The 18,475-nt window shown below is 40.6% G+C and overlaps 2 protein-coding genes across 2 annotated transcripts in view; one reads left to right on the plus strand and one right to left on the minus strand.

Annotated features, from left to right (window-relative positions):
* Positions 1-451: 451 nt before the first annotated feature.
* mrto4 (MRT4 homolog, ribosome maturation factor) lies at positions 452-6,554 on the minus strand. The gene is made up of 8 exons (XM_072244975.1): positions 6,146-6,554; positions 5,818-5,876; positions 3,259-3,362; positions 1,831-1,912; positions 1,570-1,637; positions 1,308-1,459; positions 1,122-1,198; positions 452-816 (listed from the first exon to the last, which is right to left on the minus strand). Exons 1-8 carry the CDS (start codon positions 6,171-6,173, stop codon positions 682-684), a joined length of 705 nt encoding a protein of 234 aa, XP_072101076.1. The 5' UTR covers positions 6,174-6,554; the 3' UTR covers positions 452-681.
* A 52-nt stretch (positions 6,555-6,606) lies between these two features.
* Positions 6,607-18,475, plus strand: part of emc1 (ER membrane protein complex subunit 1) — a 37,554-nt gene continuing 25,685 nt past the window's right edge. Inside the window, exons 1-9 of the mRNA XM_072244973.1 lie at positions 6,607-6,772; positions 7,403-7,530; positions 7,650-7,715; positions 9,213-9,306; positions 10,347-10,475; positions 11,748-11,874; positions 12,951-13,100; positions 14,162-14,329; positions 15,685-15,756. Of these exons, the coding sequence (XP_072101074.1) occupies positions 6,645-6,772; positions 7,403-7,530; positions 7,650-7,715; positions 9,213-9,306; positions 10,347-10,475; positions 11,748-11,874; positions 12,951-13,100; positions 14,162-14,329; positions 15,685-15,756 (1,062 nt within the window). The 5' untranslated portion in view covers positions 6,607-6,644. The remainder of the gene's footprint in view (positions 6,773-7,402; positions 7,531-7,649; positions 7,716-9,212; positions 9,307-10,346; positions 10,476-11,747; positions 11,875-12,950; positions 13,101-14,161; positions 14,330-15,684; positions 15,757-18,475) is intronic.

Here is an 18,475-nt window from a genome sequence, read left to right on the forward strand (position 1 = left end):
CAATATACTACTACTTTCCTAACAGCATCTCAAACACTGTTGAAGGCTGGTCAGGTAAACTGCATAATTGCTAATTACATTTACATGGGATCTCAATTGCTAATGACAAATAGTGCATGTCATATGCACATAATAGAAAATGGCTAAACCATAGCTTAATCATTTCAGAAATTCAAGGGTTCAGAATTTATGCACCATCATAACTGGCTTTATTTTTTTTATACCAAAACGGCACTCTTGTACCTGGAGCATTGTACTGTTACAGGAGCTATCTGGTCCACTGTTACAAACAGATATTAAAAAATCTAGGGGTTCTGACTGATAGCATTTAAAGATAAGTCCATATTTTGCTTCCCCATCTCGGTATCTCATTGTCCATATTAGCCACCTCTTACAACTGTGACTGCATTTCAAAACCATGAGGTGCAAAGTCCTCTGTTGCATCAAAGGGTTTTCCTTTAATTACTGACATGTTTTATTAATGTTGCATTTCCCTGGATGTTGGTATAAGAGTCAATTCACCACTTGGTGAGACTTGACTAAAGGGCCATCATGGTTCACACATTTATTTAAAAAGCTGCACTGAAGTTGGTTTCTGCAAATATAACAATTCACCTCTCATTCAATCCATTGCTCAGTCACACAGATGTCAAGCACAGGACAAAGCCCTCGAACTCCTTGCTAGTCATCCGTCACTGCCATATCTTTGCTTTTTCCAACATCAATGGCTCCCAGTTTTTCAAATTCACCAGTTTCAGAGTTCCATAGACAGTTCATTGTCACTTTGAAGGTGGCCATCTCAATACCAAATAGTTTCTGGAAAACAACCAAGTGATCAGTGTAAACATCTTAGGAGACTTTCCGTATACTTTATTCCACAGGAGATTATGTGAGCACTCTGTATTTGGAAATGCCCTATATGTGGAGATAAGTTTCTCCACATATTAGTATTCTGTCTCAGTGTGAGGTGGAGGTTCTAAATATGTTGGTAAATGAAGACAATGCCTTAATTTAAACCAGAAAACTAAATTAATTGTTCCTCCGGTTCTTGTACTCATTTTTTGACCTCCGTCCAAGGAAATAACAAAAATTAAAGGTATGCTTTAAAACAAAATACTAACCAGAAGGCGCGCCTGTTCAGCTGTCAGAGTGGCTCCCTCTTTACATACTTCGTAATCACTCAACAGTGTCACGACACCTAGAAGACAAATTGTATGAATAATTACTGTTGGAATTTAGCTTTCAAGTTTTCTTATCTGCTGCTCTTATCATATCTTACGCAGAATCTATGTTAACCATTACTGTACCTTTCTTCAGTGCGGTTGGTAACCCGAGTTGCCGCAGCTGCGGCTCCATGGAGTGTGTGAACTGCGGCAACGGCCCAGCATCGAGCGTAACGGCCATTGTAGCTTTGTTCCCGGATCGTGCAAAATCAGACTCTGTGTACTGATCAAACCACCTGGTGATCAAGACGTGAATAGAGATGTGTTGGACAACTCATCAGAAGTATGGTAAAAGAACAGGAGCAGAATACTAGTCAGGGAAAGCAATTAAAGTTGTGAGACTCACTCAATCACCTCTGCCTTTGTGCGGTTGGTGAACAGGAGACCAACTTCACCTTGCAAATGTTCACTGACCTTCAAAGTTAAGTTTTAGGAGATTGTTAAACATTGTTGATGCTCTAAACATTGAACAGGCCATGGAGAAATAAGGCAAGGTAAAGTTTTCTTGGTAACAATTGACATTTTAAAAAAAATCTCATAAACCTAAAAGCTTTATCCTCTGTGCTGCTGAAGTATACAGTTATACAGCCAGTCATCAAGAACTCACCTTGTGCAAACCATCCTTGTATTCATCTGCCGGTCCTTTTCCCAGAGCCACCATCATCACTTTATTTTTACCAAAGAAGAACCTACACAAGTACAGTATAAAGTAGTTAAGACATTTTCTATATTAGGGTTAGTTGGCATAAATTATAAACCACATTACCATAGAGTCGACAAGGAGACCTCCTAGAAGAATGTCTGTTCTGGACCCTTGGATTTTCAACATAAAAATAAAAAATAGAAAGCTATGCATGTTAATTTACTGACAATGAGTTTGGTGGCTCAGGAAAGAAGTTACAGACAATAATATAAAGTAAATGGCCGGACTAAATGAGCAAATAGTATTAATTGCGAGGTCTGTGTTAATCAGTTTAGAGTATTTTTTCCTCTTGTGAGAAACCAGGAATTAAAGAGGGACAGAGATTTTGAAAATAGACTGACATCTACCAAAGTTTATGGATCCAAGGTAAATAAATAAAATCAAGCATATAACTTATATGAGGGGCATTAACAGCATAGCATGCCAGTGCAGAGTTAACACTGACGTTCAGCCACACAAGGCGCCTCAGGGTAAACAACTAAATTGTTAGACAACATGGAAGAAGGTTATTTGCCCTCATCAAATACTGAATGTCACACCAGAAATGTAAAACATTGGAAGGACAAAGGGAGATGATGGTGAGGTGGAGCAGTGTCACCTGCATACAGTTGGAGCCCATTTTGCCCAGAACTCCTTGTACGAATTATTCTGATCTGTACCCAAACACAAAATGACATTGTTTTTGATTATATTGCTAAGGAATATTGTGAAGGAAAAATTTGGGGTGTGAGTCAAAGGTAGATCCTGGGAAGGCACTGGAAACAAAGTCATTATGATGAATCTGGTTACAATTAGATTAAAAAAAAACAAAACAAGATGATGGACTCAAAACTTGGCACTTTAAGGAGTTTGGGAGGGTGAGGTGATCAACAAAGCCTAAACATACAGAATTGTATGCAGGTATCACATTTGTGGTTCAATAACAGGACATTTTAAGGATCGGATAAGAGCTGTTCTGGTATAGATCAGAATAACTCAAATAAGGAGTTTTGGCTAGATAGCATAGATCAGTTCCAGTTTAATTGAATGGCCAAAGACGTTCAAGGGGGTGGAAAAGCTCACCCAAGTTAATGACACTGTGGGCTTCCTCCAAGTGCTCCACTTTCCTCTCACGTTTCAAAGATAAGATGAATAGGTTAATTGGTCACATGTAATTGGGCGGCATAGGCTCATTGGGCTGGAAGGGCCTTTTACTATGCTGTATCTCAAAATAAATAGATTCTCTTCTACACAAGTAAATCTACTTCAGCTGTTCTGGATCTCTTGTTAAGATATTTGGAGAAGGAAGTTAACCATCAGTAATTTAAGGAACAAATATATCAAGTGACTCACCGGCTGTGTTTCCAGGCACACCGCATGTCCTTCAATTTGTTATTTCTCATGTTGTCGATGGAAAAGACAAAGAGATTTGTGTAGATGTCCACACATTTTCGCAACTTAAAAAGAGAAAATTGTCAACATACATCAGTCACAGGAAAGCAAACTGTCTCTACCGGCAGCTTTTCCAGATTTTGCATCAAACACTTAAGGAACCATTAAACCCGAAAGACAGATAATAGCAACTTACATTTATGAATGTTGTATTTCTAAAATTTTGCTGAGATCCAGTTAGTGTAGTGTGCTCGTTTTATGAGACTTTTTGTATTATAACAAATATTATTTAACCTCAGTAATAGGAATAATGGACATGAGATTCAGTACGGGAGGAATTATTATCTTTCTTTTGTGAAATACTTTGAAAGGCTACATTATCTACATGTTTGTTAGTTTATTTTAAGATTAACTGTTCAGAAACCAATGTTTTATTGAGATCATTGTATTCATGCATTTTTAATCTTTTGGGTTTCTGTTAACCAAGTTTTTTTTGAACCGGTTTCCTTTACAGAAAAAAACCATTTTCCATTAGTTTCAATGTACAAATTTTAACAAAACAACAATGCAATGTAATTCCTGCATAAATTTTGAAACAGCTATGATGTGATTTTAATGAACAAACCTGTCCAAAACACCTCATAGGAATAAAAAACTTCATGGAAAGTTATGAAGCAAAAGTTTGGATTAAGTTTAGAGGGGGACCTTATAAGCGTTAGAAGAAAAAGTTCTAAATAAATGAAAGAATCAGAAGCTGGGAGCACTAAGGACACGGAGGGATCAGAATAGCAACATGACAAACCAAAGCTTGAGAAATTTCCTTTTCAGAAACTAATGAATGGGAAGGACCTGATGACTTTTGGGATAGGAAAAGGATTTATGACAGCTTAGCTTATAAAGCAAATCGCTCATTTGAAGATGCAGTTCACCCATGCCTTCATCACATTCCTCAACATTTCGATGTCCCCAACACGTAAGTGAGGATCTTGTTTGTGGATTTTAGCTCTGCTTTAACACTATTGTTCGGGAGTTGTTCCACGGAAAGCTAACCCAGCTACCTGTACCCTACAGTATCTATCAGTGGATTATGAACTTCCTGACAGGAAGGAAGCAGTATTTAAGGTTGGGCTCCCACTTGTCTGATCTAATGTCAATAAGCTTAGGCTCACTCAGGCGTAACACCCTAACTGTCTCTGCACAACATCCGTTAAATGTCTACGTTGCTCTTCTTGTTCTGATGATAAGTACTGAGTCTGTTTATATGTTCACACTTAAATATTTAAATCTGATTATTGACATTTGCATGTGTGACCGGTTTGTTAATTGTTGACTGCTCATGGCTGTTTGCACTATTGTAAGTCTTGGTTGCAATTGTGTTGTCTGTAATGGTATTGTCCCGCATTTTACACGTGGCACTGAACCACAGTCAATTCTGGTATGTTTCACATACTGGCAAGGATGAGATTGTGATTCAAACACTTTTTTGATCACCTCATGGTAGATTTCAGCATCTTTCTACCTCTGGCATTAGGGTAAGCGTTCAGGAGGTCCCCATTTTCTCTCCACCTCCGTTTTAATGGGCTCACCTTTGCAATCATCCAATCCACTGCAACAATTACAAAATCTACAGAATAATACCATCACTCAGATTAGCTTTGTGTTCATGATATCGAATAAGACTCAACGTCTAAACTGCAAGTGAGAATGCAAGGACTTTGTTGGCTGCAAGTGCATTACAAATGAGGTGGAAATGACAATGTGTCAAACTGATGGTGGAACGTTGAGAAAATGAATGATCTGGGACAGAAAGGGTCAGAAGCATTTGATGGCTGGAGTTTAGAAAATGATGGGGATCTCTCTGAAACCTACTGAATATTGAAAGGCCTAGAAAGAGTGGATGTGGAGAGGATTTTTCCAATAGTGGGGGAAGTCTAGGACCAGAGGGGACAGCCTCAGGGTAAAGGGGATCCATTTAGAACAGAAATAAGGAGGAATTTCTTTAGTCAGAAGGTGGTAAGTCTGTGGAACTGATTGCCACAGACAGCTGTGTAGGCCAACTCATTGAGTATATTTAAAGTGGAGGATAATTACTAATGGTGTCAAAGGTTATAGGGAGAAGACAGGGGAATAGGATTAATAAGGAGAATAAACCAGCAATGATTGAATTATGGAGTCGATGGGCTGAATGGCCAATTTCCCCTCTCATGTCTAAATTTGTTTCTGTAACGAGTGGAAAGGGCGAGTAGCAGAAAGTAAGCAATTTCCACAGGATAGATTCAGCAAAAGCTGGTCTGAGTGAGAGCATGGACACAGAAAATGCAGACACAAGCGCGTGCAGATGCTGGAATCTGAACAACAAGGGACGAATAGATTACAAGCCTTGACTCGAAAGTTCGACAGTCCATCTCTTCATAGTTACTACCTGAACTGTTGAATTCCTCCAGCACCTTTTCTGTTAAAAATACAATTGGAGAGTGCTGACAGTTTGCTTTGTTCGGTGTAAATTAATTGTAGACTCACCTCCTCGATTAAGCTTTGTTTGATCTGTAATCCTTTCTTCGTTGTTTTAGTCAAAGAAACTGGAAAAATAAATATAGTCCCAAGTTAACGGATGGATTTAACAGAACCCAGGCTCTAAGCCTCCAGCAACACACATAAAAATTGCTGGTGAACACAGCAGGCCAGGCAGCATCTCTAGGAAGCGGTACAGTCGACGTTTCGGGCCGAGACCCTTCGTCAGGACTAACTGAAAGAAGAGATAGTAAGAGATCTGAGCCTCCAGCTTTGGTTTTGCTGAAACTTTGGGACTTCGATAAACTGTTGGTCAGACAACAGGCCCCGCTCTTACCTCGTTTGTCACGCCGGGATCGCGGCATGGTGACGGCGCTGTTCCTGCTTTAACGGCGAGGTGCACGGATCGGATCGGGGCTGTCGCTGCCCCGGAGGCCGGGTGTACTGGCCCGGTGGTTAATCGAGTTGCGTGGTGCTGTCACTCTCCGGCACACCGACCGACCCTACCGCTGAGTCAGGTTACCTCACCCCGAGGCTTACTCGAGTCGACTGTCCAGCACTAAAGCCGTTAAAAGTTGGATCGACGCATGTTTGTCAATTCATCTAACTAATACAAATATTTCCCAAGCCGGAATCTGGAACCGTGCGGCCTTATTTAAGATCGGGCCGAGGATCAGCTCAACTCACATTGAGACTCCTGATCGACTCGACTCCCTTTGCTCTGTGGGAAACCGGAGGTCTCGAATTCCGGCACGTTCTGGGCGATTGGAGGACTCGGAACGCTGTGTGTACTGGGATAGTGGAGGTCTCGGTTGCCCCGGCACGCTGGGGCCCGGATGCCAGTGCTCTCTGGGATATTGGAGGACCGGGGCGTGATGGTGGTTTTCTGTGGGGTTTGGTTCTTTCTCGCTCTCTTTGAGTTTTCAGCGGCGATTTATGAAGATCAGGTCGGGAAGTTCGACTGGTGAGTCACTGAGAGGAGAGGGCATCACTCTAGGGCTAGTGCGGTTGTGATGAAGGCGGGTCAGTTTAGTATTTCGAAGATTACGATGTGGAAAGCGGAGAGAACTGGCCGGTGCGGCGCGGGCGATTTCTCTTTTCAGGTGCTACTGTTGGAGACGAATGTAATACGGGCAGGGCAGCAACCGTGGCACTGGTGGTGTCATCGATTTATTGGAAATCCCACCAATTTGGCTTCGGCTGCGTCCTACAAGAAAAGCTCAAAGCACTTTGGAAAGTCCATTGTAAGGTGGTATGCACTGAATGATCCAGTTTTAAAGGTTGTTTTGGAACAGAGACACAGAAAGTAGGCATGGAACAACTGCTTCCAGTGACAAGAGGCCATAGATTAGTATATACACACAGTATGTTATCATCTGGAATGCACAGCCTGCAAGGATAGTGGAAGATTGTGAAAATGAGTTAGCGAATTTTGTAAAAAAATGTAAGGAAATGGTAATAAATATTTATTTCAAATTAATACAGACACAATGGGGCTAATGGCACTCTGAGTTAATGTTGTCAATGTTTCCACTACTCTAAAAGACCTGACCAGTATTTTGTCTCTACTGCACTGTTTCTGTTTTAATTAAAGGCGGCGACAGTATGTTGGGAAACCCCGGTTTGCCTATTTTGATACTCCTACACAGAGCGCAAAGAAACTTGTGGTTGTAACAGAGAATAATGTGATTGCTTCTCTCAACTTGAGGACTGGAGAGATCTGTGAGTGATGTGCAACTGACTTTGCTGTAATCGGTTGACTTCTGTTGGATTGCAAAGTGTCAGCTTTTCTTCCAGATTGCAAACTGTCACCTTTTCCAGTGTTGTTTTTCCTTTTGCAGTTTGGCGTCAGGTGGATAAAGAAGGTCCTGAGGGGAATGTGGATCAGTTGTTATTTTATGGGCAGGGTGAGTGAGCAAGTTTTTTTTCTCCAAGCACCTGTGAAATCCCTAAGGGATTCATGGGTTCAATTCATAATTAAGTTGTGACGGTAATATTTCATCATTGTAAACTCGCTGAACTTTACACAAACTTGTTACAAGTATCACCGTGAATCTAATTTTAGTAGCATGCAATCTTGACATTCCCAGAATATTGAATTGCAATCTATTGCAGTTAGTCCCAGATATATTAGACTGATATGCAACACACATCAAAGTTGCTGGTGAACGCAGCAGGCCAGGCAGCATCTCTAGGAAGAGGTGCAGTCGACGTTTCGGGTCAAGACCCCTCGTCAGGACTAACTGGATGAAGAGCTAGTAAGAGATTTGAGAGGGGGAGGGGGAGATCCAAAATGATAGGAGAAGGCAGGAGGGGGAGGGATGGAGCCAAGAGCTGGACAGGTGATTGGCAAAAGGGATATGAGAGGATCATGGGACAGGAGGCCCAGGGAGAAGGAAAAGGGGAGGGGGAAAAAAACCCAGAGGATGGGCAAGGAGTATAGTGAGAGGGACAGAGGGAGAAAAAGGAGAGAGAGAAAGAATGTGTATATATAAATAAATAACGGATGGGGTACGACGGGGAGGTGGGGCATTAGCGGAAGTTAGAGAAGTCAATGTTCATGTTATTGATTTCTGGACTGGGGAAGATAGTGTGGTGGGACTTGGAAAAGGTGACAGAGGAAATAAATTCAGAATTATAAGTAGAAAATTAACTGTAAGATTCAAGATTGTGTTTTGTCCTTCAGTACACAAGCGTAAAGGAGAGGAAAATGATTAACTCCAAATCTGATGTAGCATAAGAAACACAATAAGATTAAAGAACACGCAAAAGCAAATATACCACGATAAAAAAAGTATGAAAGCAGTCCTGTTTAAAAAAAAAACAATTCATATATACAATAGGTACATTTAATATCAGAGAAATGTATACAATATACATCCTGAAATTCTTTTTCTTTGCAAACATCCGCTTAAACAGAGGAGTGCCCCAAAGAACGAATGACAGTTAAATGTTAGAACCCCAAAGCCCGTCCCAACTCCCCCCTCCAGCAAAAAGTATCAGCGCTCCCCCACTGATCACTCAAGCGTGCAGCAAAGCATCAATAAAGGCACAGACTTGCAGTACCCCAAAGACTACTCGTTCACCCGGTAATTCGATATACCACAGGCTCTCTCTCTCTCTCCCTAGTAAGGAAAAAAGAGGTGTCCCCGACTGATTGTATGTACATAAAGTGATGTTGGGGGATATGTATGTGGTGGCGGTGGGTGGGTTAATGGATGGAGGTGTTGATCAGCCTGACGGCTTCAGAGAAACAACTGTTTTTGAGTTCAGTTACTTGACCACTCTGTTGGGGTAAAAAATGGACAGATGCCCTTTCAAGTTTGATTACTCAATACAGTATTTATTTCAAATGTGGAGAGAGATTTTTGTGAATGCTGAGTGATTTATTACCATTCCCACAGATGCAGTGACTGTATCGGGAGGAGGGCGATTGTTGCGCTCATGGGATACAAACATTGGTGGTTTGAACTGGGAATTCCTGCTTGAGATTGGCAGGTGAGAACAACCTGTCCCTGTAGCGTTGACATCCAGTGTAGCAAAGAGGTGATTCACCTGTAGCATTTCATTTGTATCGTTGAGAACAATTGTTTCTCATATTTATTTGTTAATAATATTTCCACCTTGTGTGATTGTGGTTATTTGTTGTGTAGTGGATAGTAATGTGATATTAATATCATCATCATTGTGTGTCATGTACGATGTGGGCAATTATGGTCAATGATCATGATTGTTCTTGGCAAATATTTCTACAGAATGGTCTTTCATTGCCTTTTTCTGGGTAGTATCTTTACAAAGCAGGTGATCCCAGCCATTATCAGTACTCCATAGAGATTGTCTGCCTGGCGTCAGTGGTTGCATACCCAGGACCTGTCATGTGTACCAGCTGCTCATACGACCATCCACCACCTGATCTGGGGGGTGGGGGGGGAGCTAAGCAGGTGCTCAGCTTGCCCAAGGGTGACCTGCAGGCTAGTAGAGGGAAGCAGTGCCTTACACCTCCTTTAGTAAATATGTATCTCCACCCCACCACCCAAATATCAATAAGGGAGAGTACCGAGTTGCCAAATTTCTTTTTTGCTCATCACCCATATCCACCTGAATTAATGGAGCCCCTTTGGCACTGAGCCAACATGTTCTGAGGTAGAAGGAGGAAAACTGGGGGGGAAAAACTCATTGATGTGGTTTTTCCCAGTGTTTCGCATTAATTATATTTGGAGGTTGAATGTGCAAAATGAAATATAGTTTGTTGTATTGGACTGTCTCAGTGTAATTTAGCCATGAATGTGAAGAATGTGTAACATCCAAAACTGAATGGAACTCTTGTCAAGGTAAAACTAGTAATTTGAAAATAACTAACAATTACAGCACAATGAGTTGCATTTAACTGAGGGGCATTTGTGGTTTAAGTAGAATATTCCTGGTTATCCTTTAGTAGGTATTGTTTTAATATTAAGATAATTAGTTGTTTTGCTGGTGGAGGGATTTAGGCTCATCGTTGCAACTTGTCCAATATATTTTAAAAAATGCTGTTTTAGTTTTCAGGCTGGTTCTCTTATTGGCTCTGTTGAAGGAGTCAGATTCATTGCCATTGTCAAGAAGACATCCATTTCTCTCCACTATCTCTCAAATGGACATCAGAAATGGATTGAAGCTTTACCAGAAAGGTACAGAGATTGCATGTGAAATATTCTAGTGACTTGCTGATTGACCATTCTACTATTGATGTAAACAGAGGCAGGACAGTAAAGGAGAGCATTTGGAGAGATGTATTTATTATTGGAGAGACACATTGAATGATTAGCATGGTCAAATACAATTCCCAATAATAGATATTTACCTTGATTTTTGAAAAATAAAACGAACAATCCAAAGATGATTCCCAGGTTTCATGGTAAAGTGAGGTATTTGATGTGTTGAAGAGTCTTGGCCTGAAATGTTGACCATTTCCATAGATGCTGCCTGACCTGCTGCGTTCCTTTAACATTTTCTGTGTGTTGCATCTGATGTGTATTGTTGTTGAAATGAGTGGTGGACTGAAAAGGCACATGAAATCCAGTCCTTTGCCAATAATAATGACATGCATAATTTGTACAATGCTGTCAAAACCATCTACAGCCCAATAAATCGATGCGGTAATTGTTGTTATGTTGGAAATTGGTGAGAGCTCTTGCTTGCAGCAATATGTTGGTAACATGAAATATTAATTGAGTTGAAAAGCTTAGTGAAGGCAAAAAAAAGTGATACTTCCTCTTTGCTTTGGAAAAATGGCCATGGGATATTTAATGTCTGTCTGAGAAAGCAGAATGGGACCTTGATTTACCGTACTATCTGAAAGGTGAAACTTCCAACAGTGTAGCACTCTCCCAGAACTGTGAAGAATGACCCAAAAGCTTTGTGCTAAAGTGTCTATAGCAGCAAGTAAACGTGGGGAATTCTGACTTGGAATTGAGAGTGAGCCACTGCTAACATACAACCTACAGAGATTAGCTGAATAGAAGATCAGTCATCAGGTATTCCAAGTGATGTGTCTCACGGACCCTGCGCTTTCAGTCTAATGGCTTATTTCAAATGAGTGATGTATATTGTTTTATTTTAGTTCTTCTGCTTTGTTAGCTCTTCAATCTGAGCTCTGTGGTAGAAGTAGCTGCTGTCTGTTCTGCTGTGAGGAATGTAAGTGCCATCATGCTCACTGGGAATATCACTCCTGATGAAGGCTGCAGTACTCAGTCCAGCCACCTACACTTGTGAGAATAACAGGATGGTGATGACTTGTTGTAGTTGTGCAGTGACTGTACACCTTGTACTAAAATTGAGTATGTGGCCAAAGACGGGAGGATCCCTTAGTCTAGTTGATTGTGCAGCTAAGGATGGTGAGACACCTGACACCCTTTGTGTGAGTTTACCAGGTATTTCTGTTTTTCTCCCCCCCCCCCCAGTGATACTGTCCATTATGAGCTGCTTTACTCGGGAGGAGGTGGTATGGTGTACGTGGTGGGAATGGTTGCTGGCTCTCGTCTTGTCATAATTCAGTACGACGTTAATGATGGAAAGATCATCCAACAGGTGAGAGCAGGTTTGAAAATAGGAGTTCTGTGTAAAAGAATGTAATCATTTGAATTGAATTGGAAAAATAACTGGTGAGTGTAAAGCAACACACATCAAAGTTGCTGGTGAATGCAGCAGGCCAGGCAGCATCTCCAGGAAGAGGTACAGTCAACATAGAAATCTCTTATTAGCGCTTCTTTCAGTTAGTCCTGACAAAGGGTCTCGGCCCGAAAAGTCGACTGTACCTCTTCCTAGAGATGCTGCCTGGTCTGCTGCGTTCACCAGCAACTTTGATGTGTGTTGCTTGAAATTCCAGCATCTGCAGATTTCCTCATGTTTGTGGTGAGTGTAAAGATCTGTGAGGATGGAGAGGGTAGCCTAAATTTAATGGTATAGGTTGAGGGAAGGCTGCCGATGCTCCCTATGATACTAATTTGGGTTAATATAAGATCTGAGATTCACTTCTATTTGAAACTACTGTAGGTCATTGCTGTGGGTGGTTGCTAGAGCATTAAATATAATCATACGTTGTATACATTTTCTTCTTTTGCCTCAATTTATTTTCCCCCCCTATTTAGTTGGCTCCATGCAGGAGAAATCATGTATTGTCATTATACCCAAGCGGAAATTCTTAACGTGACTGGTTTCATTTTGTACCTCTATTTTCATCATACCGTAATTCTAGTCAGAGTTTGTTCCATCCTTCCAAGCACACTGCTTGATTATGCATAAATGAAGGTTGCCCATTTAGGCACTCTGGATTATTGGCTAATAATTAGGTATCCATCCTAATCTCCTCTCTGAGGCAGATTATATGTTCCACCTGCTGGGTCCTTGTGTGTTCAGCCACTGGTCATACCAACAAACTAATTTGATAAACCTGTTACAGAATCCCTCAGCTCTTTTTTACTTTGAGAAGAGTTGAGCTAGGATTTGATGGCTGTTGTAGGTGCAGGTGACATAGTTGAATTTGGTATTTTAGTTAACTTCATATATTTGGGTGTATCAAATTGGAGATTATGATGAACCTTTCCAAAGAAATTAGTTAATGGTATATATTTTCTGAATGACAAGTTTCCACTTTCTCTTTGCAGGTGACTGTATCAACTCCTTGGATCCAACGTTTGCGTAACGTTTGTGGAATTGTTGGGACTGGAGTCTTGATATGCATAGACTCTGGATCTCATTCGCTCTGGGTTTTGCCATTGGAATCTGAACAAGAGTCTGTGCAGGTTGATCTACAGGTGAGGATTCGGTGTTCCTCTGTTGCCAAATTGAGGTGGAGGTGCTTTAATGAACATTCAGATATCCCCTTGATCTTTACTAGTTCTCTTAGGTACAGCGAGTATTGGATTTTCTTTTTTGTCATGATTGTTTTTGCTATTTCCTGAAGAGTGGGCATCTTGTCACAGCCTTTCCAAAGTGCGAATGTGATCCATGGAGATGAAGGACAGATCTGTCCTCTTCTGTTTGAGGGCGAGTTTGCCCGATATTTATTGTCTACCCAGTATGATCACCTGTGATGGGAGTCTGCCTCTTTCTGTATCTGAACAATGACAGAATCCTTGCCAATGATGTGAACTGTCACTTTCCAATATCTTGTCATTAACATGATCCTTCCTACATTCTTCCACAACTGGCTCATGATTAGTGCATCATCTTGTGCATTAAGGTGATAATATGTCCATAGACATTATCTGACAATGGTGGGACGTGACATCTTCCTCTGGCTGGTCGTGGGAGCCCATGCCTTTCCACATCTGGTTAGTGTTGGAACTTTGCCCTTCCACAACAGTCCAGTGGTGGGAGCAATCCTCTATTTGCATCTGGTTAGTACTTTTTTTTTATCATGTAGCAAATGCCATTTAATATTTCACTTGCGGAACTGATAATGTTCTAGTTATATACGTGAAATTCTGCTGTAATGCTTTATTACAAATGACTCCCTCCCTTTGTTTTGGGGTTGTTGCATTCTTAAAGAACTTGTGATTTTCTGTAACGTGAGCAGTGTCATCTGCATATGTGTCAAACATCAGTTGAAAAACAATTTTTTTTCCACTCAGATTCTTTAAGAGCAAATTTTACTCCATATCTCAGATTTTTGGGTTGTGAATTGTGTAAGGGCAAATTTCCATCACCCAAAGGGCCACACGGTGTTCATCAGTATTTCTTTTGCTGCAAAAGATGCTAATGATTGCTGGGTAGAACTGTATATCAATAATTTCAGTATAAGTTTTGGAAGAGATGTTGGTGTTTTGCTCAGAATTGACCATTACCTTTATTTTTACTCCAATCCTCCCTCTAGTCTCTAGAGCTGGAACTAGCTGAGGAGTTTGAGGGAAGAGTTATAACAATTCAGTCATCATCACTGGTAGCATCGTCTACTCAATTCTTCCTTCAGTTGTCGGGCACTCACTATGTGTTATTACATTTCCATGATGGCGTGGTCAGCCTGCTACGTGACTTCGCACAGGTGAGAGTGATAAAAATGTATATGTAGGTAAATGCTGATGTTCTGCCACAGATACCTGAGACTGTAACCCCAGCTATCTCTTATTTGGAGAATATCACTGAGTGGCCTCAATTGTACTGGATTTTATTTTATTTTTTTCGAAGTACTTTTGAAGGTCAACTGTATGCTGGAGAAAAGTATGGTTATTGGTTTGGACTTAACACATTGTAGATGACGTCGATCTTGATTGTTCTGTTGCCTATATATCTGTGTATGCTTCAGGGAGAAGGGTTTATCCTTGCTGGGTGCTTGAAGGTTAAATATTTCTGTGCAAATGAATTTTATTCCAAGAAGCTTTAAAAATGTTAATTTGAGGATTGTGAAGGTTAAAGTTCAATTTCTTGAGTGTAACTTAAATGTTAGTATACGTGTGGATTTTATTGAGATCCACTGACAAAGGCACACATATGGCCAATCCTAGTTCCTCTTTGAAAGTACTTGTGTTTCTATTTGAATTATTTGAAACTTTTACATTAATATTGCTTCCAGAATTAGCGGTTGGGAAAGAGTTTTGGAATCCAGTAATGATATAGGAGCACTAATACATACAAATTGGACGACACACAGCTTGGAGGTAATGACGTTCAAGTTTATTGACGTCTGACTGTACATAAGTTCAGCCAAATGAAACAACGTTCCTCCTGACTATGGTGCACCCACAGAAAACATATCACACACAGCACATAAAACAAAATATTGCCACATATAAGCTAATGAAGTATTCAAAATATATGCATTACACAGCACAGGTAAACAGTACAGTAAACAGCTCGCTGTCCTAGTGACAAGACCATGGTGGTGGCAGGGTATTTTCTAGCCAGTACTTCTATTGGCAAAGTGACCTTGGGGAAGTGCAATCACACTTCTTTAGACTGTACACACTACTCTGTTGCTGGTGATTGGAGACCTGGGAGTGTGGATTTCAAGTTGATTAACAGGGGTACCATTCAGGTTTTCTGGCCATTTTTGGACAGCATTGAACTTGTGAACACTGTGTCAAACCCCATTGAACAGGGTGCTGAGTATTCCGTCATCATCTCAATGAGTTACACAGATGTTAGAAAGGCTTTTTAGCGGTTTGAAGGTGAATCACTTGTGCCTACTTTTACAGCCATGGTATGATGTAAACAGTCAAAGATAATCCTTCATAATAGTAAGTTTTACAAGTATGTCAGTGTTGTAGGTTTGGAGGTTAGTGTTCTTGGGCTTGCTTGTGCGATCTGATAGTGTTTCCCGCTTTGTAATTCAAAATGGAATGTTATTAAGGTATTTGTAATCTTGTTCTTTCAAGCTTAATCTTATGTTCCTTTTTGTAGGCTGTGCTCGCATCCTTTGCTACAAGCGGTGACAGGTTGGTGGCAGCTGTCATGACATCTAGGAACAAAACAGTAAGGACCTCTTTAAACCTAAAGCAAAATTAATACTTTACCTGCTATGAAGGATATTTAATACTATGCATTTAGCGTTTCCTATAGTTGCCTTCAAAGTATTTGCTGGTATGGTGTAGGGAAGTTTGCTCTCTACTGCAATTAGCCTTCCCCACATTATCCTGGTAAGCATCCTGAATAAGCACTGGTAACTAACCTGGAAATACGGATACAAGATGAGCAGTGCAACCTATCCGGGAGGATACAGAATTAATTAAGATGCTGAATCATGACAGATTAGTAGGGTGAGATAATGTGGCTGTACATTGCAGGAACTAAATGAAACACAAAACAACATAAGCAGTAGAAACAGCTACCATGGCCACTTGTCTGTTTCCCCACTCTGAGAGCTGATCTGCTACCTCTGAGTTAGTTGTCTACACCAGACCTATTTTCCTTGATTTCTAAAAATCTATTGACCTCGGTGGAATTTTCAGTTCGGTTACCTGAAATTTTCTTAATTTCCAGGCCTTTTTTTGGCATTGTAAGGCTTTTCCTTTCATGTAATACGGTTTTTATCCCCTCTGAAAGCATTGCTCGACCACTTTTCTTTAGTTCCAGAGAAATACAGATGTAGGGCCTTACTAGCTTACTGTCATACCTTTTCATGCAGTTTTCCAATTCACCATAATAACGTAGTTTCATAGCTTGCTTTACTCAGATGTAAGCACGAGATTTTAGATTGAGCTGAATAAATTTGCAATATTTTCCGATTCTATACTGTTATGATCAGAGTTTCCTCGAGGCTACTTACCTACCTTTTACATTACTCAATATTGATTCTAAAATTAGTCTGTTTCCTGATTAATTCTTCAACATTTTAATCCAGAAGGTGATCTCTGATATGTTTTGCAGTCATCCTCTGTGCTATTATTGTTAATTTATTTTGTCCAGTGTATATGTAATGTTCTCCAAAATTATGATATTCTCTTATTACACATATTTCTAATTTATTAATTTATATTAGGCCCTGCATTAACATTATTATTTAGGGATCTATGTATGATTCGTCTTATTTTTATATTATTTAAGAACGTAAGAAATAGGAGCAGGAGTCGGCCATCTGACTTGTCGAGCCTGCTCCGCCATTCAATAAGATCATGATTGATCTGGCCATGGACTCATCTCCACTTACCTGCCTTTTCCCCATAACCCTTAATTCCCCTACTATGCAAAAATCTATCCAACCTTGTCTTAAATATATTTACTGACTGCTTCATTGGGCAGAGAATTTCACAGATTCACCACTCTTTGGGAAAATCAGTTCCTCTTAATCTCTGTGCTAAATTTACTCCCCTGAATTTTGAGGCTATGTCCCCGAGTTCTAGTCTCACCTACCAGTGGAAATAACTTTCTTGCCTCTATCTTATCTGTCCTGTTCATTTTTTTTTGTATGTTTCTATAAGATCTCTCATCCTTCTGAATTCCAGTGAGTACAGTCCCAAGTGACTCAGTCTCTCCTCCTAGTCAAACCCCTTCATCTCTGGAATTAACCTGGTGGACTTCCTCTGCGCTGCCTCCAAAGCCAGTATATCCTCCTTCAAATAAGAAGACCAGAACTGCATGCAGTGCTCCAGATCCGGCCTCACCAGGACCCTGTACATTTGTAGCATAACCGCTCTGCTCCCTCTTGCAATGAAGGCCAACATTTCATTTACCTTCTTGATAGCCTGCTGCACCTGCAAAACAACCTTTTGCGATTCATGCACATTATTTTCTGTCCCTTTGGGTTTTTTAACTCCATCCAAACTTAATTATTTTTCATTTATTTTCCTGAGCTAAGCTTCTTTCTCTTGACTATCTTTATTCAATTTTTATACCAAGGCTACCTGCCATTTTCATTTTCTAAAAGATGAGAGTCCTGGACTATTTAATTCCCCATTTTGGTCTCTTTGCTGTCTATGCAGAGACCATTACTCATATTTCATCATTACTTAATGTTCTTGTTATGACTGCCCTCTTACTTCACGTAAAGAGCCTTCAATTTAGACTTCCCAGCTCTGGAGGTTTGTGTATTCATGTGCCTTGTCCATTTCTGAATAGTTACTATTAGCCCTTCTGCTACTTCATGCTATTACTTTGTTTTTTCTCTTTAACATTCTCAATTTCCTGGCAGCTGAATCTGCTTTTGCCACCCATCCTTCCTAATTTCTTATACAGGCAGTCTACATATTTTAACAGGGCCCTGTCACTGTTCATAACCTGAATTTTTAGTAAGTCAGAGATGAACAGAAACAGTATGTGGGAGAGAATCCCAGAAACAGTTGTGATGGGAGAGCAAGCTGGTGTGGGAGGAGTGGCTGCCAGTCAGCTTCATGAAGTCAGTGAGTGAGTCTGCTCCACACTCCCACCTCTGCGCATCTCAACTCATTCCCTGGTTGTTGTGGCTCGGAGTTGGGGGGGGTGCGAGGAATGGTCTGGGAGGTGAGAAACGGCACATAGATATATTCTATTCCCACCAGGCAGAAGATGACTAGTCATGCAGCAGGTGGCCAAGCAATTCCCATCAGTCCCTCTAGTTTCCCAAATGGTTGTGGGTATATATGGGATGTCTTGGGTGTTCTTAACCTGGGGAAGTTTGTGCTTAAATCTTTTATTCTATGCTGGCTATATTCTGATTACTGTTAATGAAAGAAAAGCTCAAGTTATCCAGCAAAATAACCGGATAACTCCAAAAGTT

The sequence above is a fragment of the Mobula birostris genome, chromosome 27, assembly GCF_030028105.1.
Source record: "Mobula birostris isolate sMobBir1 chromosome 27, sMobBir1.hap1, whole genome shotgun sequence".
Lineage (NCBI taxonomy): Eukaryota > Metazoa > Chordata > Chondrichthyes > Myliobatiformes > Myliobatidae > Mobula > Mobula birostris.

Coding starts and splice junctions, on each gene's coding strand:
- mrto4 (XM_072244975.1), bottom strand. CDS start 6,173: ATGCCGCGATCCCGGCGTGACAAACGAG. Junction 3,363..5,817: donor AACAAAGCTTAATCGAGGAG/GTGAGTCTACAA, acceptor TCTCTTTTTAAG/TTGCGAAAATGTGTGGACAT. Junction 817..1,121: donor CTGAACAGGCGCGCCTTCTG/GTTAGTATTTTG, acceptor GTTGTTTTCCAG/AAACTATTTGGTATTGAGAT.